This window comes from Musa acuminata, unplaced genomic scaffold, assembly GCF_036884655.1.
Source record: "Musa acuminata AAA Group cultivar baxijiao unplaced genomic scaffold, Cavendish_Baxijiao_AAA HiC_scaffold_1137, whole genome shotgun sequence".
In the NCBI taxonomy this organism is placed as follows: Eukaryota; Viridiplantae; Streptophyta; class Magnoliopsida; order Zingiberales; family Musaceae; genus Musa; species Musa acuminata.
In genome coordinates, this window is record NW_027021349.1 from 1,136,457 (window position 1) to 1,163,616 (window position 27,160).

Genomic DNA, 27,160 nt, shown 5'->3' on the forward strand with positions numbered 1-27,160 from the left:
TAGTGATGGAAAAAATATTTTTTTTTCTAGCTATAGCCTGACAAATAACCAGCAAATAATATTTATTTTTTTCCCCAAATCTCTGAAGTCATCTGGTAATATTTTGCAAACATAGGAACACCATATAGCATAACATAAACATCAAGGAGTCCATTATTCTGAGCATGTGAAAAATAACAGCAATTGGTGTTTAAATAATATTCATAGTGATGTAAACTTGCAAAGAATGCTAAGAAGCTCTTTGTTCATCAAATTCCTCTGCTGCTGTATACCTTAATCACACAAAAAACAGAGAAAGACTCCAATTTTTCCTTTTGCTCTCACAAACATAGAAAGAGAAGGAAGGAGTGATTAAGTTTTGTTGGGAACAGAGTATTATTAGAATAAAACTTTAAGAGCATAAGAAATATAAGTCATGAACACTCTAAGCATCCTTCCAAAAAGTCATTGCTCTTGGGTGGTGGAGCAGCATATTGAGGTGGTGCTATTGCATGTAGCTCATGGTTGTATCCTACATCAACAAAAATATGATTTCCACAAATTACATTGATTTGTGTTGAAGTTATAAATTAGATCAAAGTCCATGAATTCAAGTTACAAAATATAGCACTTAAAATTTGATAAAACTTATCGATCTGACATCGAACTATATAAATTAATACCAGTATATATTTAATTTTCATTATATTTTCAGTGATACTAGATGGTATAGACCAGTGTGTCATCCAATATATTGGTATTATAATAGTTTGATTGATTGCTGAAATCGAAACTATGTTGACTTTTAAAATCTTAAAATGTCAAATTTTATAAATTTTTAAAATTTAAAAAAAATTATAAGATTTAGTAAATATTTTTTATTCGATCATGTCATCAAAATAATTTATTGGATTAATCATAAATTATTTCATGTAATTAATCATCTGATTTTTAGATTAAAAAAATTTATATTGACATCTATGAAAGTTAAATAATTAATCTTATTTTTTCTCATAAAAATAAAAGAAATTCGTTAATTAAAAAATTTAAAATCAATAGATGCTTTAATATAAGGTCTAAAAGCATATTTTAGATGATTTAGAAAATAATATGTTGTTCCTACTTAAATAAATAAATAAGTAGATAAATAAATAAGTAAATAAATAAACTACGTGGCATTTTGTGAAAGAAACTTCCATGTGAAGATTATAAATAAACATCAGCAACGACCGACATCGAAGCAGCCGAAGGAGAGGAAGAAACGTGGATCGAACCTCCTCATGGGAGTGCAAGGGCTATGGGAGCTTCTCGCCCCCGTCGGCCGCCGCGTCTCCGTCGAAACCCTTGCCGGCAAAAAGCTCGCCATCGGTACCCTAGTTCTCCACGATTTCCCCTCCCTGCATAACTACCGCCTTCCTCATTGGAATTCCCCTTTTGCTCGTCTGTCTCCTCTTCTCAGACGCGAGCATATGGATGGTCCAATTCATGAAGGCGATGCGGGACGACAAGGGGGAGATGGTGCGCAACGCCCACCTCCTCGGCTTCTTCCGCCGCATCTGCAAGCTCCTCTTCCTTCGCACCAAACCCGTCTTCGTCTTCGACGGCGCCACCCCCGCCCTCAAGCGCCGCACGATCGCCGCCCGCCGCCGCCACCGCGATAGCGCCCGTGCCAAGATCCGCAAGACCGCCGAGAAGCTCCTCCTCAACCACGTTTGTCTCTATCTCCCTTTCTTTCTCCCTCCTCTTTTCAGTTGTCTGATTGTATGCATCGACTTATATAGCTCAAGGCGAAGAGGCTTGAGGAATTGGCAGCCGAGATCAAGAAGCAGAAGGAAGGATCGAAGGAGAAGCAGATTTCGGACGAGGACACAAAGGGGAAAAAGGTGTTGGATTCGAATGACGAAATTGGGGCTGAAGGAAGCAGCGTTCTACTTCGTGGTGATATGGAATCTGGGGTTTCTTCCCAGCAAAACCTAGATGAGCTGTGAGCAACGTCATGTCCATAGTTTTCGCTCTTTTCCTTTCTCCGTCACGACCCAAAACAATCCTTTTGCTATGTTACTAATGTCTGATACATTGTTCTCTCTCATCAAGATTGGCCGCATCCCTTGCTGCGGAGGAAGAGATGGAGATCAATAAGAATGTGCTTACATCTGAGGGTGGTCTGGATGAAGCGGAGGACGACAATGATGAGAATGAAGAACTGATTTTTGTGAGTTCTTTTAGAAGTCTGGTCATATTTTTTCTCTATACTTTTTGTAGATGAAGCAAACGTAGCTAGTTTCTTTTTGTATCAAATTGCATTCTCTGGTGGCAATGTAAATTCTAGAATTTGCCCAGATAGAAACTGATTTAAAATGAACGAATGACCATTACATCCCACATGAACGCATTCATTATTACATGAACATGAATGTGTAAATAATCACTGACTCATGCAATGCTCGAATGTTGATCTAACTTATGAGCAAGGTTTGAAATTTCGTACCGTACCGGAGTTTCGACGATCTCTCGGTATGGTACGGAACGGTATACCGCTCGGTATACCGAGCGATATATGTATATATATATATTATATTTATTTTTTTTATTTTTTTATTGGCCGACGTCGCATCGCCTCGGCGACGTCGCCTTTTCCTTCCCCACACGGGGCGACGTCGCCGAGGCGACGTTTATTTAAATTATATATATATATATATATAGCGACGTCGCCTCGATTTTATTTAAATTATTAATATATATTAATATATATATATATTAATATATATTATTTTATTATTATTATTCGTTCCGCCCGGTAACGGGCGGTCCGCGTACCGATATATCATCGGACCGGTACGTACCGCTCATACCGGGCGGTACGGGTCGGTATGGCAATCCTTGCTTATGAGTATTATCATCTATCTTCTTACTTTCTTACATGTTTATTAGTTAAATGACACTAATATGAGACATGTGTTGCAACACTTATTTATTTTGGCTGGTAGTGCTATATTGCTACTAAGATGACTAATGATTCTGTGAATCAAGATTATTTAGTAGGTTCAAAATGCTATCGAAAAGGCTAACATGGTTTCTGTTTGAGTAAAACTATCCTTGAGGTTCAGCTTTATCACCGAATAGGATTTTATTTATATATGCAATTTGGTAATTATATATATATATATATATATATATATATATATATATATATATATATATATATATATATATATATATATATATATATATATCAAAATCCATTAGTTATTTAACATATTTAAGTTATTAATAAATATAATACATCTCCAGGTCAACAAAAATGATCAGTACACCTGCTTAAAGTTTCTGTGTTATGCTATTTAGTAAACTAGAGTGCTTTTGTCTCCTTTAGAAAAATCATTTCTTGTTTCATGAGACACTTTTGAAGATAACTAATTATTTTAAGTCATGAATGTTAAATATTTTAAGGGAATATTTAGTTAATAATAGTTATATTGATATTAGAAGCATAATGAGGAGGATGCATGAAATTTTGTAAAGATTACTAAAATGAAAAGTTATGGTACCTGCAACATGTTTATTTAACCGGAGGGGGAGGTTTAAATGGATACTGATTATTAGTTATGCAGCTCTTTTTTAACTTCTACATACTACTGAGGTTAGAAGGCAAAATTTTTGAATATATATACTAGCGGCCATGATTATTGTGATACTGTTGCTTATGGAATGTATACAACAGGAACACTAATGTGGTAACTGGTAAGTTGGGGATATTAGTAGTTGAGATCAGTTTGAGGGGGAATTACAGATGTTCTACTTGTGGTTTGTTAAGATTTTACCTTGCCCACCCATGTCTTTGAAATTGACAAATGACCTGCTCGTACATCACTCAGTTAGCCACATGGCCTTCCCATTCTTCATCTCTTTTTTAAAATTAATATTGTGATTAAAAGTCCTTACTAGTTAATTTGATCTTATGTCGCGGTACTAATGATAATGTAAAAAATAGTTGTATGAATAGATGAATTATATTCATCGATAGTTTGCCATCTTGGTGTTGATAGTGATAATATGAGATGACCTAATTAAGGCACAAATGGATCTTATTATCCAAATAAGCAAGTTTCGTCATACCATGATATACTATTCAATATGGGTGGTACGTACTAGTCCAATAGGGAATTGGTATGGGCAATACATACCCCATGTGTTAATACATCGGTATGGTATGATACGTATTAGTAAGGCGAACCATGCAAATAAGCACCACATATGTGTCACAAATGTTATGGTTTTATTATCATATGTATACTTTACCTTCTTGAAGTTATCGGGCTGCTTATTTGATGATTTTGTCATTTAGGAGAACTTTGCTATACGAGTTACTTTACTAATAAAATTAGTTCATAAACTGTTATATTCTTTGGAGTCCATAATGCTTGAGATTAATTGGTAATTGCAGCCAATGGATAACATCCATATAGATCCAGCAGTTCTAGCCTCCTTGCCTCCATCAATGCAATTGGATCTTCTAGTTCAGGTATATGATATTTGATATAATTATTAGATCTTTTGAGTGAACGAATTTTGTTTAGACCAGTTTTTAGTATTTCCTCCAATTTGAGGATATCCTTTTGTTTATGTAGATGAGGGAGAGCATCATGGCCGAGAACAGGCAGAAATATCAGAAAATTAAAAAGGTACGGAACTCTTAAAAGATTTTTTTTTTAAATGAATCTTTTGTTGCCTAATATTCATGTTTTATGTTACCACTTAGCTTGTGAATTCTATTTTTTGTAAAATTGTTATATTATTAACTATATATTTAACTCTCTTTGATGCAATGAATTTCTTTTAATATGGTTGTTTAGAAAATTAAAATTAGTTGCTCAAAATGCAATATGCCCTTTGATCTCTTTAAGGGTCTTTTCTGAACTTGAGTATCTCATGAGTACTGTTTAAATTACATGTGCCAAGTTTTTATGCACTTGAGTGTGATTCTTTTTTGTCTAATAGTAACTACAATGCTCATGAAATTTGCAACCCTGTTGGTTAGCTTTACAAGAACAATTGGAAAAAGTTACATAAGAATATATTATGAAGGAAAATTGAAGAAAGGAGCATTTTCTGTCCCTTCTTTTCCCTAGAAACCTTTCTGAAACTAGTGTCTATTAGTTATCAGACATCCTGAAAGAGCAATTAGTGGTGGCAGAAGATGGCTGAAGCTCAAATGTTAACCATATTTCCAGTCATAGGCTGAAACCAATGTAGCTTCTTTGAAGCTTAAAATTAAGTTCTGAGAATTTTTCAATTTAACATGTCTCTTCGTCAACCCTTTTTTTGTAAACATACTAAAATATTATGATGTATTATTGTACTCATCCTATTCTTTCGTTTCGGTTCTTGATATATTAAATTCTGTTTGTTTCTAATATGCCTGAGGAGGTGCTTGCAAAAGTATGGTTTTGGTTTATGCTTTTCTTTTTTATAATTTAATTTTGATTCCACTATCAAGGTGCAACAGCTGCCTTTTCATTGTTTAGCAGTTTTTGTAGAAGATCAAAAGTTTAGTCATTACACTCAGAGAAGATTTTGTTTCACACATGTTCTATCATATTTTGATACTTATCGTCCCTTACTGATAAACTATATTTCACACCGTATATATTCCAATGATGTTTATTGTGCCCCTTTCAATAAATTGTATGTTAGCCATCAGGAACTATTTGATCCATTATATGTTTGAATTTGTTAGGATCCTAGTGATAAAAACACTCATATTTTTCATAATCTTAATAGCAACACATAATCCCTATTCAATTTCTTCTTTTTCCTCTTCGTTTCCACCTCTTTACAACACATTTTCTCTGTTTTGTGCCGTATATAATTTTCTATTTTAACAACTCTGATTAATGCGGGGAGGTGTGCTTTTTAATTATCATAATGAATGATGTTTATTGAATTTAAGTCGAGGGTATTTCATGAGGCTTGGGTTAATGTAACTCAGCAATTTTAACAACAGGGATTACATTTGATTAGATAAGGAAAAACATAGGTAGGATGAATTATCATTAAGAGAGTGTATGAATTATAATATTGAGAAAACATAGGATGCAAAATGATTCTCTTGTTATCTATGTTGACTGCAGTCTCTGCACAAATATTTGACAGTGTCATGTCTGTTTAATTTTCATAAATTAATATTTTTGGTGCATAAGTTTTTGCTTTTTCTTTTTGGGTAACCAGATGATTAAGTTTTTGCTATGTGTGCTTAGCAACTTTTTTTATTTTCAGGCCCCTACTAAATTCTCTGAGCTACAAATACAATCATATCTTAAAACTATCGCTTTTAGGCGGGAGATAGATGAAGTGCAGAAATGTGCTGCTGGTAGAGGTATAGCTGGTGTGCAAACGTCAAGGATTGCTTCTGAAGCCAATAGAGAGTTCATATTTTCATCATCATTTACTGGTGATAAACAGTAAGACCTGGTTTTGTGTTGCCTCTCTCAATTCTTTTCATGTTGCAAAATTATGACAAATATGATTTATAGATTTATTAGATGCAGGTTTTTGACAAAGCATGCAAAGTTGTTTATATTTCCCTTAATGGTACATCATTTTAATTCTAGGAGTATTTATTTACGTCTTGATCATGATGCTTAGTGTGCTAACTAGCATTTCATAGGTGGTAAAACAGTTCATTCTCTATTTGAGGTCACTTTTCTACTATTGGTGCTCTTTGTTAGGGTTCTTGCATCAAGAGGAGTTGCGAACAGTGGAAATGGGGATCATTATTCATTGGCAAAGCAAAGCACTTCAGATTCAGCAAAATGCAGCTTGCTTATTAATCAGCCTAAATTGGTTAAAGAGGTTTCTGGTAGTAAGCATGTAAAGGATTTTGGACCTGATGTTGAGACATATTGTGATGAGAATGGTCGTGTTCGAGTTAGCAGAGTTAAAGGATTAGGAATTTGCATGACTCGAGATTTACAGAGGAATTTGGATCTGATGGAAAAGTATGAGCAGGAGAAAAGAAGGGGAGATAACTCCTCAGATCAGGTGGCTTCCCACACCAAAAAAGTTGTTGATGTCTCCGAAGGTCTTTCTGGAAATAATCATTCCCCAAGTGTTACAAGTAATGAAGGAAAAGGTGAAACATTTAGTGAGAAAAGTAGTTCACTCCCACTTGACAGAAGAGGTTACATGGATGAACTTACTATTCATGGTAGTGAAAATGCAATCGAGATTTCCTTCTCGGAGGATGACAGCGGGATGAAAGCTACAGATGTTGATAATATATTCATGCAATTGGTTTCTGGAGGCCAAACAGCCAATTTACCATTGGAATGTGTTCATTCAGATAAGAGCACAAATGATTCTGAATCTGATTGCAGTTGGGAGGAAGGTCTAGTTAAGGAAATTTCTGAAATTCCAAATGGTTTTGCTGATATAACTGCAAGTCCAAAAAGTGACTTGAAGAAAAACCAATCGTCTTTAGCTGAGAGCAGCTATGAAGTAGCTGATGTGGATTGGGAGGAAGGGGTGTGTCAGAATCCTGATACAAGTTCTCAATTTCTAGATAAACCTGTAAAAGATGTTTCAAGAGGAACGCTTGAGGAAGAAGCTGATATACAAGAAGCAATAAGGAGAAGCCTCGAAGATTTTAAGGAACAAAACTCTTCAACCAATTCTTCAGCAGTTACAGAATTAGTGAGATCAGTGAAAGATCAAATCTCTGATGGGGTTATTTTGCACAAACTGGTGACAAATACTTGTGTTCATTTAGATAATGATGCTGAGGAAAGTCCATCATGTAATGATGGACAGCTGGATAATCGCTGCAAAGAGGATGATTTGCAGAACCCTGATTCTTCAAAGAATAATCTTGATTCAAATAATTTATCTGGTTTAGATTTCGATGGAGAATCATCTTTGATAAGTAGTAGAGAAGATGAACAGATTGTAATGACCTCACAAAGAGGCAACATTCCACCTGGCAAACCTTCTGATGATCACCCAAGTTGGTTGGAACAATCTCTTGATGCTAGTTATGAAGTCCAAATTAAATCTTGTTCAAGAATGTCCACGGAGGAATTGTGTGAGATCAGGCCTGATACTAGCACTAATATTACAGATGATGGATCTAAAGTTGTTGGTTCCTCGAATCATGACAGTCGCCATATATCCAGATCAAGTGTATCTCCTGAAAGAGGATATAATAATTCGTTGTCAGGAAATAGCTCCTTGATGGAAGAAATTATAGACACTGGTATGAAATCACAGCAGAATATTGCTGAGAAAGATAACGTTATATCTGATCATATTGGATACAGTTCACAGATCTTAAACAATCAAATGGAAGTATCAGAAGCTAGTTTGGACAAAGAAATCTCTCTCCTTAGACAAGAACGAGTGAACCTTGGAAATGAGCAGAGGATGCTTGAGCGAGATGCTGAATCTGTGAACAATGAGATGTTTGCTGAGTGTCAGGTGCTCTTCAGGCCTTTCTGGTATTTTAGGAGAAAAAGTTTAAGAATCTAACCTATATAGTTTCTGTATTCTCTGCGAGTTTATGTAATTTTATGCTTAAAATATCATCCTTAGAATATTATACTTGTTTACCCGCATAACTGATAACATTTACTAAAATTAGAGATTAAAGGACCCTTCAATTATCGTGTTCTTCACGTTTCTATTAGGAGCTTCTTCCCTCACCTTGATAGTTTCATAGGCATAAAGCTACAGTTTTGGTACATCAATACTATACACTTGGCAAAAGGTGTATTTTAATTGTTATCTGCTCAATCCTGAACTATGATGCAAGCAATGTTAACGCACACATGCAGCTCCTCATTATTGTTCTGAAAAATTGCAGGAACTGCTTCAAATGTTTGGTTTGCCTTATATTATTGCACCTACAGAAGCAGAAGCTCAGTGTGCTTATATGGAAATGACAAACCTTGTTGATGGTGTTGTAACTGATGATTCCGATGTCTTCTTGTTTGGAGCTCGAAGTGTCTACAAGAACATATTCGATGACCGGAAATATGTTGAGACATACTTCGTGAAGGTGTCTGTTCCTTTAACTTATCAATCAATAGCTTGTAGTTTACATATTTGAAGTAAATTTATACCTCTAAATTCTAATTATCTCAAAAGCTTTGGTTCCACTTCGTCTATACAACATATTCAGCAGAATTTTGAGGGCTAATATGCTGGGCACAGACTGGAGCAGAAAGTTCCATGTTGTACTGTATTGTACCCAGCCTGTGCCAACATGCTTCAGCAACACATCGTCATAGAAGTACCTTTGCATTTTAGTCCTCTATTGGCAGGGAACATACACTTGAATTCTTAGCTAATTAATTATTCATGGTGTTTGCCTTTGTCATTAGCAAGTTATGCTGCTTTTGGTAGATTGTAGCAGGGTCTGCCGTACCGAACCGTACCGCCCGGTACGGGCGGTATGTACCGGTCCGACAGATTGTCGGTACGCGGACCGTCTGTTACCGGTCCGAGTGCACTGTAGCAGTGCTACAGTACTCGGCACACCTGGGTGTACCGCTCGGTATACCGTACCATACCGGTACCGAGCCCAGGTCGAAATATCGGTACGGTACAGTATTGCGAACCTTGGATTGTAGAGCCAGTTCTATTTGATGTTTGGTGCATAAAACACATTCTTGTATAGTTGTAGTTATGCTCAAATAGAAGAATGCTTGATTACATCCCATAGGTTTGTGATTTTACAAATCCTTCTTTCTCTTATCTCAGGATATTGAGTGCGAGCTTGGCTTGGATCGAGACAAACTAATCCGAATGGCATTGCTTCTTGGAAGTGATTACACTGAAGGGGTTAGGTAAGTTGCAATGATTCCTTCCGTAGGCTTGCACATGCATTTGATATATTAATATAATAACATATTAAATATTTAGTGAATATTGCAATGAATGTTCTCTATGTCTATGATACTTAAGCATTATTTAAGGCTATATAATTTTTACCATAAAGGAAAGGTCAACAAATTCTAATGACAACTGAAGAAATTTTGTTAATTCTACTCTAGCTATGATGAAGGGTTTTCCTAAGTTCGTACTTTGTGAATGAATGAGTGGATTTATACGCTATGATGTAATTTTTTTGAATATTTACTTTGTGGAAGATGGCTATTCTCGTTAATAAAGTAAATGAACTAAAACTTACCTATATCAAATAAATTAAACTATTAAATATAGTATGTGGATATTTACATTTCTTAAGCAGTTTAGGTTGGCTACCCACTATGAACCTTTATAACTCCAAAATGTCCCTATATATTCTTATTATTATATGTAACCTAAAAATATTTCAATGCTTAATAGTTGTTTTAACAATTGAACCTAATTTCCTTTTTTATGTGATTATTATATTTGAAAGCTCTATGACCAATATGTGGACGTTTCTTTACTTTTGCTTTGTATTTCTAGGTAAAGGGAGTGAATTGGTCAAGTTTGTAAATTAAAACAGGCTTCAGAGAATTGTTATTGATTTTTGAGGCTGAATGTATGAATCAAGTGATTACGTCTCTTCATGCAATTGTTTTTAAGCATTTCTCATTTCTTCCTAAAAATTGATCATTTGAGCACCACTTATTTATCATTTAATTATGCATGGATGAAATGCTTTGGAATTTTCACTTTTAGTCCATTTTTTAGGCTCGTAAGTCATAATTTGACATTTATATATCTTTCGATCTTACAATATCAAACAGGCTCCTAATAACCTATTGTGTTTGCTTGACTAAAGGTTAATTATATATGGTGAGTTTGAATTCTGGTACAATGGTTTTGGGGATGATCCGGTATCAGAGGTTCAAAACCACCAATTACTTAGTAAAAACTTAAATGCTTTCTGCAAATCCACATATTTCTGGATTACATGGACACAAAAGTATTGCCTTCTATGAATCTTATTCCAAAAAAGTGATGGTACCTTTGAACCGGGTTTGATACATCATATAAAACAACTTGAAGGAATCAACAGAGTAAAATGAGATTGCCAAACTGTGCTTATGGAGAATAAGTAAATGTTATGATTAACTTTCTGCAACCTAACCAGTACAACAATTTTGATGAACCATCAAGTGCATGAGTTCATTAAGCATAGACATGCAAAACATGCCTTTACATCATGCTTGACACAGGCTTGATTTGTATGAGGGGGAGGATAGGGTAAAGAGATATTCACAAGCTTCAGTACTTTCACTTGAAGAATGCCATTTGTATGGAAGTAGGACACCCATCCAGTCATGTTTTTAAATTTACTTAGTGTGATTAGGTTCAATAGGTTCTGATTTTATACCAAAACTTTGATTGGTTTTTTAATCAGATACAGATGGGTAGGGTGCTATATGTACTTACTATTCAAAATTAAAGTTACAGAAAAATGGTGATCGTTGAATGGTTCTGGCAATGGTTCATGTTGTATTGTGCTGGCTGGCACAATTAGCTTAATGCTTGAACAGGAAAGCAAAAAAAGAAAAAAGAAAAGAAGAATAAACATCCATCAGGGGTTTGCTTTTGATGCAGGTTAAACCTTAAGCCATTGAGAGGAAGTGTGAGAGGTAGGCATCACTTGCAATCTCTTGACTCGGAAGTTACCTTGTGGCAAAGTGCAAAACACAAAAAAAAAAGCCATTAGGCAAAATGTGACTATAGAGCACAAGCACAAGCATGCGTAGGTAATTCTGAATTGGGATAATTTAAAATGTGGTATCTATAGTTGGTTTGGTTTGCTTTTGTTCGGGATAAACTTGCATTATATAGTGGAAGGGCAACTTCAAACATTCTTTGGGAAAACCTTATCCCATTTGTTGTTGCATATATACATCTAATGTTGGCAAGGGAAATGTTGCCTATATTGTCGAAACCATTTAACACTCAAAATATTTTCTCAGTATGTTAGTTGGGAAAGAAAATTGATGGCTACATGATCTTATTACTGGTTTTCAGTTCTTTTCCTAGAAGAATCTTGAAGGGACACAATACCTGAAGAAAATAAAGGAACATCTGGAAGGACCTTTGATCTACAGAATCAGTTTCAGAGAAATTAACAAAATGATTAGTGAACAAGTAAAAGAACAAGTCAGCTGCTTATTTTTTTCTTATATTGTCTGAATTGTACAACGAGTTTGAAGTTATATTATGGAATGGTTGTGGAATTATGGGATCAGAGGTTGTAAATGATTTTGTCGTCAGTTAAAAGAACTTTCTATTGGCAATATACTCATCTGCTTTCTTGCATCCATCCTCTTTTTAATCAATTGTCCTATGCTATTCTGAAGTCCTAGACTATTAGGTTGGACCTTTATAACTGTACCATTAAACAAGGAAGGTTACATCAAATACAATTGTTTCAAAGTAGCTAGTTCCCTTAATTCTTCTTTACTTTATTTTACGATGATAACCTAACAACATGGAGTCAATTAAGGAATTTTATATGTTCCTTTGGTGCACAAGCAATTATGATTCTTAGGGCAACGTTGGATGAACTAATTGTTCATGTGAAAGACACATGGACAACTGGTAGTTCTCGTTAAGCACATGTAATGCATGTTGATTATAGGTGAATCATAATGATGAGACTTAGTGTTGCTTGTCGAATTTAGTTGGCTTTGATTATAAGCAAGATTCGTTGTACCACAGTGTACAACTCGATATAGGCGGTATGTACCAGTCCGATAGGGGACTGGTTTAGGTGGTACATCAGTACGTCCTCATGTACCAGTTGTTGGTACGTTCGGTATGGTTCGATATAACTTGGTATGTATGGTACTGATAGTTGGTCGGTACACCGGTATGGATTGGTAAGGCAAACCATGATTATAAGATCAGAGTTTTTAGGTGTTTTATCAAGTGTATCCCGAAACTGACTTTTATACCAGAAATTTCTGTAAGACAAACATAAGATGTATTGTATATGATCTGAAACAATGGGCAAACTTTATAAGATGTCATGATTTGAAACTTTGTTCTTCTATACTACGTTCTATTTATTAATTTTGTCTTTCAAATTAAAGAGTATCTGGGGTATACCTGGGTTCTAATCTCGAATGAAAATTGCTTCATGGCATATAATACATCGCCAAGAGCAGATTATAAAGTATCCAAACTTGGGAGGTGCAAAAATGTAAAAATAGGACTGATGAACACTGAAAAGGAAACTGTGCTAATTTATTTTCAGCTCTTTAGTTTTTGAACTGTTGTCAACACTTAGTAGGACCTAGTGGACATAAATAAATTCTTAAAGCTAATCTTACATATGCGCTTCAGGTTTACCCTTAAATAATCTCTTGTTGCATCAAAGATAGGGAAAAGCAAATTAGTTTCTAGAACTAAATCTTACTTAACATATCTGCTTTATTGAGGTGGTGTGCGCTTTCCTTTTCTAATAGTTGAGATGAGAATCCACTTAGAAGATTGTTTGCTATATTATCTATCTGACACAATTCAATTGATTTGTGAATCTGTCCCTTGAGTTCTAACCCATCTTGTGAATATGCCCAGATGAATTGTGAATAGAATGATGTGTGTGGTTTGATAAGTATGAATTGTTGGTTATGCATATTTTTAGCTGTAATTGGTAAATATTAATTGTATTCTGCTTTCTGTTGGAATCAATGGAATCAAATTTCTTATGGATCTTTGACAGTTCTACGTCTCTGGAGATTATTGGATTATCTTTAGATAGTTTTTGAGGATTAATACGTTGCTTTATCAAGTTAACTGGAAATGTAGAATTGCTGTGTATTTGTAGATCTAAATCATTTAATCTTTCTAGTGCAGTGGGATTGGAATTGTTAATGCAATTGAAGTTATACATGCATTTCCCGAGGAAGATGGCCTCCAGAAATTTAGACAATGGGTTGAGTCCCCAGATCCAGCTATATTAGGAAAACTTGTTACTGGTAGCCATTCAAACAGATCATTGAAAGAAAACAATAATGGTGCTGATGCAATAAAAAGAAGTTCTCAGGGAGATGCATCTGAAGAGTCTGTTTCAAGGGGTCATGATGATGAAAAACCTACTGGCAATGAGGCAATTAAAGACATCTTCATTGATAAGCATGTGAGCTTCAATCCTCCTATGGTTGCCCTGATATTTTTATCAGTTATATTTTATCTCTGAAGTAAATGTTCAGTTTTAGGTTCTTAAATATCTTACATTGAAATGCAGAGAAATGTGAGCAAGAATTGGCATATCTCTCCATCTTTTCCTAGTGAAATGGTCATTAGTGCATACACTTCACCACAAGTTGATGAATCAACAGAGCCTTTCATGTGGGGAAAGCCAGATTTGCCTTTACTTCGCAAGTGAGTTACTGCAAAATTTGATTATAATGATCAAATTATTGTAACAATTTATTCATAATTACCAACATTGATCCTAAATTTAGCTTGTTTTAAGAAGTAGGAAGACAAACACTGGTAGATATCTGTAACCGGGTATAGCCCAAAATTTAGTTTCTTTTTTCTGACATCTTGTGGAGTTAGTTAGACATTGAAATTCAGCTTTGCCATAAAGATAAAGATAAAAAAAAAATCTAATTGGCATGCTAGAGTTTCTCATTGATTCACTTGCCACGGGGGTATAAGTTGTACTTTCTACTTTCTTAAGTATTGTGCTTGACATTGGCACCTAAAGATAAAGATTCAGAAAGGTAAATTCCTTGCACTGTAAAATTGATTCCACACATACTGTGACAAGGAATTTAATTTTGGATGTACCAATTGGTTTGAATTGGTGTTTACCAGCCTGATCAAGGAGTGGTACAGGACCATATAGATTGGTACCAATTGGTATTTATTGTTTGATTTTTTTTTTTCTGCCAATACAGGATGACACAAGTCAGTTTCTTGCCTAGTTTGTTGATACCATACTGGTCTTACTAGTTACTGTAGCCAATAACCTAGTTTACAGATACCATACTGGTCCTACTAGTTACTGAAGCCAATAAGGTACCATGACTTCAATTCATGTAATGTGAAGTTGTAGGTTTGGAAATGTTATTTTTATGTAGTAGGAGCGTTAAACGATTTGTTTTAAGAATCTTTTCAATATAGTTGTGTCTACAATGTAACCTTGTGTATTTTTATATTGAATTCTGATAAGATGGTGCCTTAGTTCGTAAGATTGCTAGCAATTGCTCTAGAAGCCTGTCTGAATTGCAGTAGAAGTGCAGCAAATAGTATTCAGGAGTAAATCTGGGGCACTTTGACAGAGAGTGGTACTAAAGATAGAGTGGGAAATTGATAAGAGTTTCAATTGATATGTAACTTCAATAACTTTCTCATTGTCATATTCTTAATTGGCTCATTGTTTGAGGCAAATATTAGGAAATTACAATAGCTTCCTAAGGAGGAGAATGTATTCAATAGTTCATTTACATATATTTGTTTGGTTTAGGTATTATTCCTAGGTTAGTGAGCTTGTGACATCAACTATAGATAGCAACCAATAATGTTATCATGTACTTTGTCAGAGTTTGGCCATGTGCAATTCTTGCGCTGGCATTTTACTGCAGCATGCTATATGGTTTACTTGAAAATGCATGGTATAAACCAAGTACTGTGGTTTTGAGTACCAGACCTGTTTTAGTGATCTGGTCAGACTGGTTGATATTGGTGTACAGACACATCGTATATCGGTTCATAATGGTGTTTTAAAGATGAAGAAGGAGAAGAGGATGGAAGACAAAGAGAAGGTGGAGGAAGAAAAATGAGAAGGAAGAGAAATGAAGAAGAGAAGACGGAGGAAGGGTAGGAAGGAGTAAGAGGAGGGAAGAAGGGGAGGTTGTGGAAGAAGAGGAAGGAAGAAGGGTAGAATGTGGAGGAAGAGGAGGAAGAAGAAGGTAGGAGAGGAAGCGGTGGAGGAGGAGAAGAGGAGGGAGTTCACCTGGGAGATAAATGACGACGAATGGCAGCGGCACGGTGGCAGTTGTCACAAGAGTAGGGCAGCAACGAGAAGAGGGATTCTGTTCATGAGCCGTAATCGCTGTTTGAAGGGTTTTTTTTATGAGTTGGATCGGACAGCCTGAAATGGGGGTGGACTGCATACAGGTCCATGCATAGACCGGTACATACCATTTCAGGTGGTACAACGGTCCTTGGTACGAACAAATTGTTGTTGCGTCGTCTATGTTAACTACGTTCTTCAAGGACTGGCATGGATTGGCTGGAATTATCTAAGTGAAACATGAGTGCTTGTGCTTAATCCCATATGCACAGTTCGGCTGCAACAACTGGCATGGCAATCCATCTTAATAGGAAACCAGTGTTAGTTTTAGATAGGTGTTTGTCAGAAATAAAAGAAGATGATATAATTATCTTATATAGTATTGCTAATTTCAAATGATGTTGGCAGTGCTAGAGAAAAAAAAGGATTTAAGTTTTAGGTGAAACACAACATTTTGCCTGAAACATGTTCCGTTGAGGAAACAAAAAACTGAACCCCTATTTTGAGTTTCTGCGCCAATGAAAGAACTGGATCAAACTGGTAAATTCATACTTTAAAAGGAGGCAACATTTTTCTTTATGGTTCTGGGGTTGCACACTTGAATGCACTTTGGCTGTGTTGCAAGGGTAGAATCAGCTGCTGCTCTGAATTTATCAGGGGCCGGGGTCATGCAGGGGATAAAGAATGGTTGCTACCTGTATTTACCACACATGATCTTCAAAAGGATGTCAAAGAGGAAGTTTTATCATGGAAAGTAGGATGTGGGCTTAGAAGATTATTATTTTGTTTCTTTGCTTCCAAATGCTTGAGGAGGTGACTGGCAATAGTCTCCATTCTTTTGGTGAGTTACAAATGGTGATGAATGGAAGTGAGTTTTCTGGTGGAAGGTAGTGGATGAGGCAAGAATTTTCTTTGTTGGAATAAGTTTCAGATTGATGTATCACATGAGGATGAGATGCTCCTGGTATACATGGCGTGGTAGAAGAGATGGCGGTATGAGGCAACTTCCTAGAGGCTAATATCTCTTCAGCCTGAATCTTGTTTGAATAAGGCCAACTACATGAAACTTTTGAACTTGGTAGGTGGTCTGGCTTTTTAAAGTACGCACAGACATTGGAAAGGAGAGAGTATCTACAAAAATACTACCCTTCAGTTTTATCATGATAATCTAGGGATTTAGTTTAAAGTAGAAGCGTGGGCTGCCTCCTTTTACAGAAGCAGATGATATACGAGTGTAGACAGACCGAGTTTCTAAAACTGATTCATTGAGATGATTTCACTCTCTCTAAACTATGCAACCCTAATCACTGGGGAGTGTAGCGATCGGGGAATCAGTTGTCAGAGAGGTATAGCTGCACCAAATTGTTTAGATTGTTACTGTACTAAGGAAGCTGTTTTGGTGTTTGAGACTAATGAACAAGAATTTGTATTGGGGAAAAGGCAGAAGAAAGGAGAAAAGGGAAATGAAAACAGATATCCAAGCTGAAAAATCCCATAGCTAAAGGTGGAGGATGAATTTCAATCAAGTCCATGTTGACTTTGCTTTCCAAATATATGCTGTCTTTCTTCTTCTAAAACTTCCAAGTTTTCTATATCATTGATGTTGATATGTTAGAAACGTTGAGAATAGCTAATATCAACAATTATATGTGATTTTAACAACATTGTAAGATAAGTATTAAGGCTACTAGATTATATCCTACTTACACTAAAGCATTTGTTCCTTTTGCCTCAAAAATTTTTTTTTATATTTATCCCACTCACCTTTGTAAATGTCTGTAGGTTGTGTTGGGAAAAGTTTGGATGGACTACCCAGAAAGCTGATGAATTACTTGTACCTGTCTTAAAGGAGTACAACAAACATGAGGTTTATATTCAGTACTTACCTTCATCTTGTGGAACAGTTATAGTTGAATCACCTTTAAATTATTGTTTTGTTCTAGTTTTGGTGTGTATGATTTAATTCAAGTTATAATTTTTCAGCTCGCCTGCCTTAGCTTCTTAGCTGAAAACTTTCTTCTTTCTTTGCCTTTTTGTTTTCAGTTACTTTTCACAATTGTCATTTCTCATAAGCAATGTTGTCGTTGCAAATATTATTTGTTTTTTTTCTACTTGATTATGATAAATTTGCTTAGTTTCATCACATCATCCTCAGATATTTGACAGATAATTTGTATTTACCTTTCTCATTTAGTTGTTTCTGATTTAAGGCATGCCTCCTAATGATTGTTGCCATATGTTCCATTTTATCTACTTAAGAAGTTGGGCTGAACTCAGAAGTTCTTAATCCCACTTTCATTCTATTGTTCTTGATACAGACGCAGCTGCGGTTGGAGGCCTTTTATACATTCAATGAGAGGTTTGCAAAAGTACGTAGTCAACGAATTAAGAAGGCTTTGAAAGGAATTACAGGCACTTTGTCATCTGATTTGACTGATGAACTTGTCAAAGAAGGGCCCAGTTCTAGGAAAAAGCGATGCATAGGACTCTCTACAGGAGAGGAATATAAACCTGAGAACTCTACTGGTGGCAACTCTAAAAGGGGTAAGAAAGTTATGAGACAATCGAGAGGGCAGAAGACTGAGAAAGAATTTATTTATTCAGAGGATCTGGCTGGAGACTCACATGTACTGGAAAAAGATGATATAGATGATACTAGTGTTCTGAGTCTGAATAGGACAGTTAAAGGGAGAAGGGGAAGGGGAAGGGGAAGGGGAAGGGGAAGGGGAAGGGGAAGAGGAGCAAGAGGAAGGGGAAAGGGAAAGGGCAGAGGTAGAAGCAGTCCAATAAAGGCAGACTCTGATTCTACTGATGATGGCGATGATTATAATGCCAATGTTCAATTGGAAAATCACTCCAAGGTGCCTGAAGTTCTGCCAAAGTTGCACAGAGTAAGTTTGCTCGTGTCGTATCCATGATATTGCAATGCTGATGCACTCATCTCTTTAGATTATTGGTTGTGTTTCCTATTTTTTGTTGTTAAATTCCAGAGTTTTTCTGTTTTAAATACATCCTGAAATAAGACTGCCATCACTCAGCTAGTTTGATGGTAGTTTTATCGTTGTTTTTAAACTTGCTTCAATACTCTTAAGCAGGGTTTAACTTGCAGTATGGTTATACCATAACCTCACTACATGAATAAAATAATTTAAAATTGCTTAACATGTCGATGTTGGTGGTACACCATTATATGGGTGTATGATCAAACTGGTACGATATGGTCATTACACCTCAATATTTTTAACCTGGCTCTTTAGTTTATATATATGCATATACATTTATATTAACATAACTTTTGTCATTAGCATCTTTTGACTTTTCTTTTTGTAACATATCTAATTTGTTTCCATGAACTTACAATTATCCAGTCGATGAGGCCGTTGAAGCAAGTACAATATGCAGAAGAAGATTTTGAAGTTGATGAAAGTAATGGAACACTGAACCCGAGCGGTAGCAAGTTGCTAGGAGTTGCGACAGAGCAGGAACCAATTGAGAATGACAATAGGAGTAGAGTTGGAGATTTATCTGATGTTGACAAAGGAGCACATACATTTTCCAAGGATAGCTCTTCCGGAGAGTACCTTTTCTCAGGAGGTGGATTCTGTCTGGATGATAATGATCTACAAGGTGATGCGATCCAGCTGGCTGCCAGTCCAATTCAGGGTTCAGCAGAGATGGATCGTGAAGATAGAGATGGCTGCAAACAACATGCTCTGGAGGATGACACATCTCGAGGCTATCTTTTCAGTGGAGGTGGGTTTTGCATGGACGAAAGTGATGAACAAGTTGATGCAACTCGACCAACTTCAAGTCAAATTGAGAATTCAAGGCCCTCGAGGGTAACCTCTGACATCTCTGACGATCCTCAAAAATTTTCGGGCCATTCTGTGCCTGACGATATGAAGAAAACATCAGAACCTCTTCAAGATAGTTCATTGCTGGTTGAAAATATTACTTCTTTTCAGGATGGTCAAAGCAACCTTGGCTTGAGTGCTATGTCTTCACTAAGACGGAAGCGGAGGAAAACATAACATTCTGCCCAAGAGGATCATCCATAAGAAGTTTCAGGGGTCAGTTGGCGGGTGGGTTTTTGTGTGTTCAGTTAGTGATCAAGTGTTCTCTTTTCAACCTGAGAAAGGTGCAGAGGCGGTGGTAGCTTAAGCCCTCGCTTTCCTGTAATATTTATTTTTGGTCATGTCACTGATATTCCTCTAGCTATTTTGTTTGAATTGTACATAAACTATACTCATCAGGGAAATATGGAACAGAAGTGTCAAATGTATACAATGTAGCAATACGTAGAATATCAAAAATAGGCATGGATCTTCTTTTTCCTTTTTAATATTTCCATGGGGGGAAGGGTATTAATATCTGTGTGAACCAGCTGTAAGAGGAGCAAATCTGACATCTTTGAGATCGGTTCTAGCTGAAAGCATTCTCTTGCGGTTGAAGCTAGTAGGAATGTCACCAGACAATGAACTGCCCCACAGTTAGTTGCATTGGTCTATCATATTTCAATAGGTAATTCTTCGTCTTTACAATTCGTTCTTTGTAGGTTGTTTTCAGCTACATGCTTTGCCTAACATTCTTGAGAAACTTGTGTAACAGGAAGATTCCGCCAGGTTGTCCGCAATGGGTTAATATTATCAATCTTCTAAATGTCCCCGTCTTCTGATCATCATCATGTTTTCCTCTCTACTGTTGTCAACCAAAGGTTGAGCATGCATGTAAGTATGCAATACACATAAATATGTCCTTGTATTATGCAGAAAATCCAATGTCTTATTGCCATTAAGATTGATATCTGATCACATTTTTCCTTGATATATATATATTTTTTGTCTGATTGCACAAGTGTTCCTTGTGATTGTTTGTTACCATGTTATTATGCTCTATGGAATTATTTCCATGCTAATGCAATCAAGCACATCCATGCTTCTCATTTCTATGCAATTTAGGCTGCTATTGTGACCCTTCTTTTAGGCGGGCAATGTTATGAGAAGGCTACTCCTCCCCATTAAAACTATACAATGAGCACAATTTGCAGGAAGAAGCCTTCTCCTGGAAGATAAAAAGGTGCGAGGAGCAGCAAAGAAAAATGGACCAATGAGGCCAACAAGAAGCATGGAAAGGTCAAATTGAATACTTATGTTGTGCCGTACTAAGAACTACATGAAACCTAGACAGGTCAGTTAAATCCATCTGAAACCAGTATGTAAGCTCTTCTGAGTGTACTTCCATCTTCTTATTTCATGAATATTTATTTCTCTTCACTTCTCAGATATGATTTCAAATTTAAATTATTTTTTTAATTCTCAATTTTTATTGAGCTTTAAAGTAATCATATCGATTATACTCTTGATAGATTTGCCCAAAATGTTTTAGAATTTAAATCTAGATCCGATACTGGTTTCGATAAACTATTGGACTATTACCCAACGTTATATCAGGTGGTAAAATAATAAAAATAAAAGATATTATATCATTATTCAGATTGGGATCGGACCCAACTATTGACACTATATAGGTTAATTCAACATCATTATAATCCAAAAACTTACGTAATTGATATTATGATTGTTTTACTTGGTTAATCGTTTACTTTCTTCCCATTAGTTGTCGAAATATATAATAATTAGATTTTATTGTAATATTTAAATTGTCAACGAATACTCTCTCTATATATAAATTGATCTTTTGATGTGTTAGTCATGTGAGATAAATATTTAGCTTGACTTTATCTTCTTTTTTTTTTCTTTTGTTTTCAGATAACTTTCTCTCTCTCTTTGATTGACTACTTAATCGATAAGCTTAATACATTCTCTGTTCTGTTACATTTGTATTGCTTCACAAAATTGGTTCATCAGTTAGTCTCGATTTCCAAATTACTTTCCTATACGGAAAAAGTCTCATTTTGTTTAAATTTTTGCATTCTGTGTTACTATATTCAGACTTAAGGAATAAAAGAATGAACAGCTACTGCCCCATTAAACTTATTCAAAAATTTTAAACTATCAATAGTTGATACTAAAGAATATATATATATATATATATATATATATATATATATATATATATATATATAATTTTAGATAGAGTGATGATTTTTCTCAACTGATGCAATGCAATGCTTGTCTTCAAGTGGATGCAATGCTTGATAGAGTGAAATATAATTACAAAGCATACTTGAATTAGTTGAATATAATAATTATTTATACATGTTAAAAGTGATGATTTTTCTCAACTGATCAAGTGGAAAATATTCTTTTATAAGATACTCTCTGGATGTAGATGCATGTAGATCAATTATTTCTCTAGTATTGGGTAGATTTAAAATAAGAGAATCATTTGACACCGAAAATGATATCTCGATTCGATTTGCTATAAACTTATTGTTTTCATCCCATCATTTTATAATTATCGATAATAATTCCCGGGATAAAACTATAATTAGAATGTCTAATGATGTACGACATATAATATCCAAAGCACTTAACATAATTATGATATGATGTACGACTTATAATTTTTTTTATAATTGTCCAAGTATTGCAATTCTAAAAAGCTAAACTTCATGGATAAGGCTTGGCGCTTCATTTTTGATTTGATTACACTCTTTATAACATAATTATTTTTCATGCTTTGCATTCATCAACCAATACATTTCTAGCTATTACAGGAATTATACATTCCACAGAGGAGGTTGGAAGCTTATTTGAGGCCCTCTTCACAGGTACACACATAACCAGTTGGAAGAGTGTTATTCTCCTGTACAAACTTACCATGATAATTTCTGTAGTTAGTATGAGCTAAAGATCATTTGATATTACTATATGTGCCTCTTTAGCACACTTGAGTTCCTGCAATGATTTGGGTCGATGAGGTTTGGTGATGGTGATGGGAGAAGCCACGGTCGCAGACATGCCCAGCTTCTGCCCATGGAAGTCGTTGCGGTTGTCCACCCAAGTGGATCTCCTTGGCCTCTTCTTTCTTCTTGGTGCAGTGGAGAGTGGAATGAAGACTCCAGTTCCTTTTCTCTCCCTTCCGATGGCCATCTCCTCGTAGCCATATGATGATGGCAGCATCATGGTTCGAGGCATGCAGGGAAGCCCCTGTGGAGAGCATGATACGAACCAGTGTCAAACATGGAGGCCAGAATATATATGAAGGTCTGATTCATGGCAAGACATCAGGAAACAGCAGACATCTTATCCCTCCCCTATGGCGGCCATTTGAGGAAACAGTTCACAAAGACTGGTGAGGAAAACCTGAACCGGAAGGGGTGGACACTGCACTGGGAATTCTTCCTCATCATCCATAATTAGCATGGCAATCTGCTTGCTTAGATCTGCAAAGAAGACATCGTCTTCAACCTCCACGGCCATCTGATACTGGTACCCGAAGACACCGAAACAGGGAGGAAGAGGAGGGAAACTAAGAGGAGTCCAAATCCACTCCTCAACTCATTCTTCTTCTCTTCGCTTGCTTCGGTTGCAGTCGAGCTTTAATAGGCAAAGGAGGCGGTATTCGGATTGGAGGTACGTGCGGGCCCCAATGGCAGTTGACCAATCCCCTCCTCTTGTGGCCCACCAAAAGCCACAAGTGGGTGAGGAAGAGAACTACATGGGAATATCTTGATAGGGTGGCAAATGGACGAGGAGAGGGGCTTCCGGCAACAAATGTAGCCATCAAAGATTCAATTCCATGATAAAGATGTGATCGAAGCATATCCACCGGAAGAGTTGGTTTGAAATTTCTCTATTTGGTCATAACAATTTTGGATCAAGTGAGATATTATATTTTGATTAGGATTTGGCTATTTGTAGATTTATAGCTTTGGTTATATATTATATTTTGATGAGAATGAAAGGTTCAAGTGAGATATTTATTGAGATTTGAGTTTATTTATAAGACTCCGAATGGTTTTATGCATTAATTTAAATTTAAATATTTTGAATAGTAACTTAGATTCATCAAATTAATAAGTCACTAAGATCGTATGATGGCCGCTTCAATCCAATATTAAAAGTAAAAAAGATGTAAGTTCATTAAATTATCTTACCGAGCCTATTATCTCCCCGAAGAGTAGATACTGTGAGAGTTATAAATAGGATTCAATTATTTGTGAATAGGATTAGTGGTTGTTTCTATAAGTTTACGTTTTGACGAGGACAAAAGGATTAATCTTTTCGGAGACATCTGATAAAATTGGAACAATACAGAGAGGACAAAAGGATTAAGCGAAAAGTTTACTGAGATATTAATTGATTTACAAGACTAAAATGGATCTATTATTATTAATCTAAGTTTAAATATCTTACATAATAATTCTACGTCATCAAATTAATTAATGACTACTTTATGATCTTTTAGGAATTCCAATCCAAATTATCTACTACATGAGATAGCCTTTTCTCTTTTTGGTGCATCTTCATATTCATAGATAGATTTATAAGTTTACAAGTGATATATGGTGTTTCTGGCTACTAACTTCATTGATCTATGACCTTTTGGACTACCAAGAGATTTAGTTGTTTACATATCTTATAGCAAAGTCGATGGTACGAGAAAAAAAAAAGAGATTAAATGTTTCACTTTCCTAAGTATAAGGATCTTGATATAATTTTTGAAAATATAAGGATCGAAAAACTAAAGATAACTAAATAAAGAGGATAATATGTAATTAGCCTCGTAGTATTAGACATAGTAAAAATTTTAAATAGAATTTAACTATTTATGGATATGACTAATTGTAGTTCTAATAAGTTTGTATTATTGTTTATGGCTTGACGAGGATAAAAAAATTAAGTAATAAGTTTATTGATCTATTATCATTAATCCGAATTTAAATATCTTATATAATAATTCAAATTCATCAAATTAATGACTATCTTATGATCTTTTTAGGAATCCCAATCCAAATACTACCTATGCGATAACAGTGTATAGGGTAGATTTCTCTCCACGTCAAGAACTATACTACATGAGAAAGTTCATACATTTATTTACAGGTTTGCAAGTGATGTGGAGTTTCAAGCCATCAACTTAATTGATCTCTGAGCTTTTGGACCACCAACTTAGTGAGAGGTTTAATTGTCTACCTACCTCACTGTGGAAGTGTGATGTGATCTCTATCTTTCCCAAAAATAACAATCCAATCTTTAAACTAATTAAAATGATTTGACATGAGAGAGAGAGAGAGAGAGAGAGAGAGAGAGAGAGAGAGAGAGAGAGAGAGAGAGAGAAAATGGAGATGAGATGAAATGTCTATCCCTTGACAAAGTTGAAAATCTAAATTGAAATGTTTTGTGAGAGAGACCTTTATCCTTCTCAAAATTAGGATCCCAACTACATCTAAATTGAAAATGACTTGATGTGAGTGTGTGAGAGGAGAGAGAGGAGAGTGTACTTGCATGTGAATGTGTGTGAGAGAGATAGAGAGAGAAAGGCTTAGTTTGGCTGCCTACATCAATACCAAAATGAGACCTCCTTATCCTTCTCAAGGTAATTCAAATTATCACCCATGTCTTTCTTAAGTTTATTGGTATTTCACTTAAAGAATTGCTTCTCTTCTTTCTTTCTTCAAGATTTTAATTAGGTAACTAATAAAACCAAAAGCTTAAATGGTTAGAAAATATTGAGCTAATTATATATTACCCTCATATTAATATTGCGATTCTTATATTTAAAAAATTTATATTGGGATCCTTATAGTTCTGAAAGTAAAACAAATAATCTCATTTGTCCTAACATTATCAACTGCATCAACGAAAAGTATAAACATCACGTGCAAAATCGACGTGAAAGTGATAGGTAAAAAGATAATTTTAATATCACTTTCGTTTCTAGCAAATGCGATATTGAAATTATTTTTTTACTGATAAAGTCATTGAAAATAGATGAGATATTGAAATTATCTTTTTGCTTATCACTTTAGTGTATATCCAACATGTAGTGTCTGTGTTTTTCATTAATGCGACTAACTACATCAGGACAAATGAGATTATTTGTTTCATTTTCAGAACTATAGGGATCTCAATATAAATTTTTTTAAATACAAAAATCATGATACTAATAGGGTCTAAATACATAAGGTAATATATAATTAATTCAAAAATATTCTATATCGAACTATGATATCTTAGCTTAAGTGTAAATTATGTTATGCTTAGGTAAAACTAAACCCAAGTGCACCGAGCAAGTCAATTAGAGAGATGATATTACCCAAACATTAATTACACGCAAGAATAAAACTCCTAACATGCTATGATATCTTAATCATATAATTAATCTACAAAAAAAAACTTTTAGTTGTTAGGAAAAGCCTCGATCTATAAGAAACTATTGTCTCTTTCTCATCAACTAAAGTGGCCTTAATTCTATCTAGAAATCAGGTGGTGGTTCTTTGTTTCTGCTACATCTATCGAAGACATTACCATCATTAGGTATGTGGTTCTTTGTTTCTGCTACATCTATCGGAGACTTAGGTACGTGGTTCTTTGTTTCTGCTACATCTGTCGAAGACATTACCACCATTAGGTATGGTTCTAAGTTGGTTCAACCACCTGCAACTTTGGACAAAAAATTCTATGGAAATCACCAAACAATATTTGATGTATCTCACACACAAAGCGAACGTTGGCATGCAGGAGACAAGCTGAGCTGCTACACTGCATGCGTCCTCCTGTCTTCTACTCAGCACAACACAATCTCGATTCTTTGTTTCTCTATATCGCGATGCGAAACCTTTGTCATCCCTATGGTTTAGGGATGACACATCCTTAGTGAGCTCATCTTCTGTTGGATGTAAATGATAGATGATCATTAGACTCGCTAAGTGTTTAATGAGTCTTTCTTGTCCAATAAAATTGTACTACTTTTGTTTATGTTTCTAAGATACTTACTCTTTCGTGTTAGGGATGACAAACATTTTACTCGCACGTTTATTATTCTAACATTCTTTTGTCCATACAAATTCTCATCGAACAACATAAAGTTCGAGTATATGCAGACACCTATGAGTGGTGGTTTCACTTGGGTGCCGCAAGACTTAGGTAATTGTCCTAATTATATATTATATTATCCTTTGTAGTATGATATTTTTAGTATCTTGATCCTTATACTTAAAAAATTAATATTAATTTTTTTATAATTATAAAAATAAAATATTTAATCTTGTTTATCCTAACATTATTGGCAAAATAT

The 27,160-nt window shown here is 35.3% G+C and overlaps 1 protein-coding gene and 2 long non-coding RNA genes across 4 annotated transcripts; 2 read left to right on the forward strand and 1 right to left on the reverse strand.

Moving 5' to 3' along the window:
• Nucleotides 1-1,195: 1,195 nt before the first annotated feature.
• Nucleotides 1,196-20,297, forward strand: LOC104000066 (DNA repair protein UVH3). Of its 2 annotated transcripts, XM_018819773.2 has the most exons (16): nt 1,196-1,347; nt 1,439-1,689; nt 1,761-1,963; nt 2,074-2,191; nt 4,424-4,501; nt 4,608-4,661; nt 6,256-6,440; nt 6,708-8,451; nt 8,837-9,031; nt 9,736-9,821; nt 13,786-14,068; nt 14,177-14,313; nt 17,738-17,822; nt 18,274-18,846; nt 19,324-19,794; nt 19,921-20,297. In XM_018819773.2, exons 1-16 carry the CDS (start codon nt 1,260-1,262, stop codon nt 19,984-19,986), a joined length of 4,617 nt encoding a protein of 1,538 aa, XP_018675318.2. In that variant the 5' UTR covers nt 1,196-1,259; the 3' UTR covers nt 19,987-20,297. The 2 variants fall into 2 exon arrangements, with proteins under 2 accessions (XP_018675318.2, XP_018675317.2); XM_018819772.2 differs by having other exon boundaries at nt 19,324-20,297.
• An 851-nt stretch (nt 20,298-21,148) lies between these two features.
• On the forward strand, nt 21,149-23,847 carry LOC135670984 (uncharacterized). Its single transcript, XR_010512594.1, has 2 exons — nt 21,149-22,688; nt 22,803-23,847. It is a non-coding gene; the product is annotated as an uncharacterized LOC135670984 (long non-coding RNA).
• Nucleotides 22,505-23,364, reverse strand: LOC135670983 (uncharacterized). The gene is made up of 2 exons (XR_010512593.1): nt 23,224-23,364; nt 22,505-23,067 (listed from the first exon to the last, which is right to left on the reverse strand). It is a non-coding gene; the product is annotated as an uncharacterized LOC135670983 (long non-coding RNA).
• Nucleotides 23,848-27,160: the final 3,313 nt, after the last annotated feature.

What these genes read in the sequence shown, in the direction of transcription:
- LOC104000066 (XM_018819772.2), top strand. Translation starts at nt 1,260, where the DNA reads ATGGGAGTGCAAGGGCTATGGGAGCTTCTCGCCCCCGTCGGCCGCCGC. An exon ending in AGAATGAAGAACTGATTTTT is followed by an intron (nt 2,192 to 4,423) that starts GTGAGTTCTTTT and finishes TGGTAATTGCAG; the next exon opens with CCAATGGATAACATCCATAT. An exon ending in TTGAGACATACTTCGTGAAG is followed by an intron (nt 9,032 to 9,735) that starts GTGTCTGTTCCT and finishes CTCTTATCTCAG; the next exon opens with GATATTGAGTGCGAGCTTGG.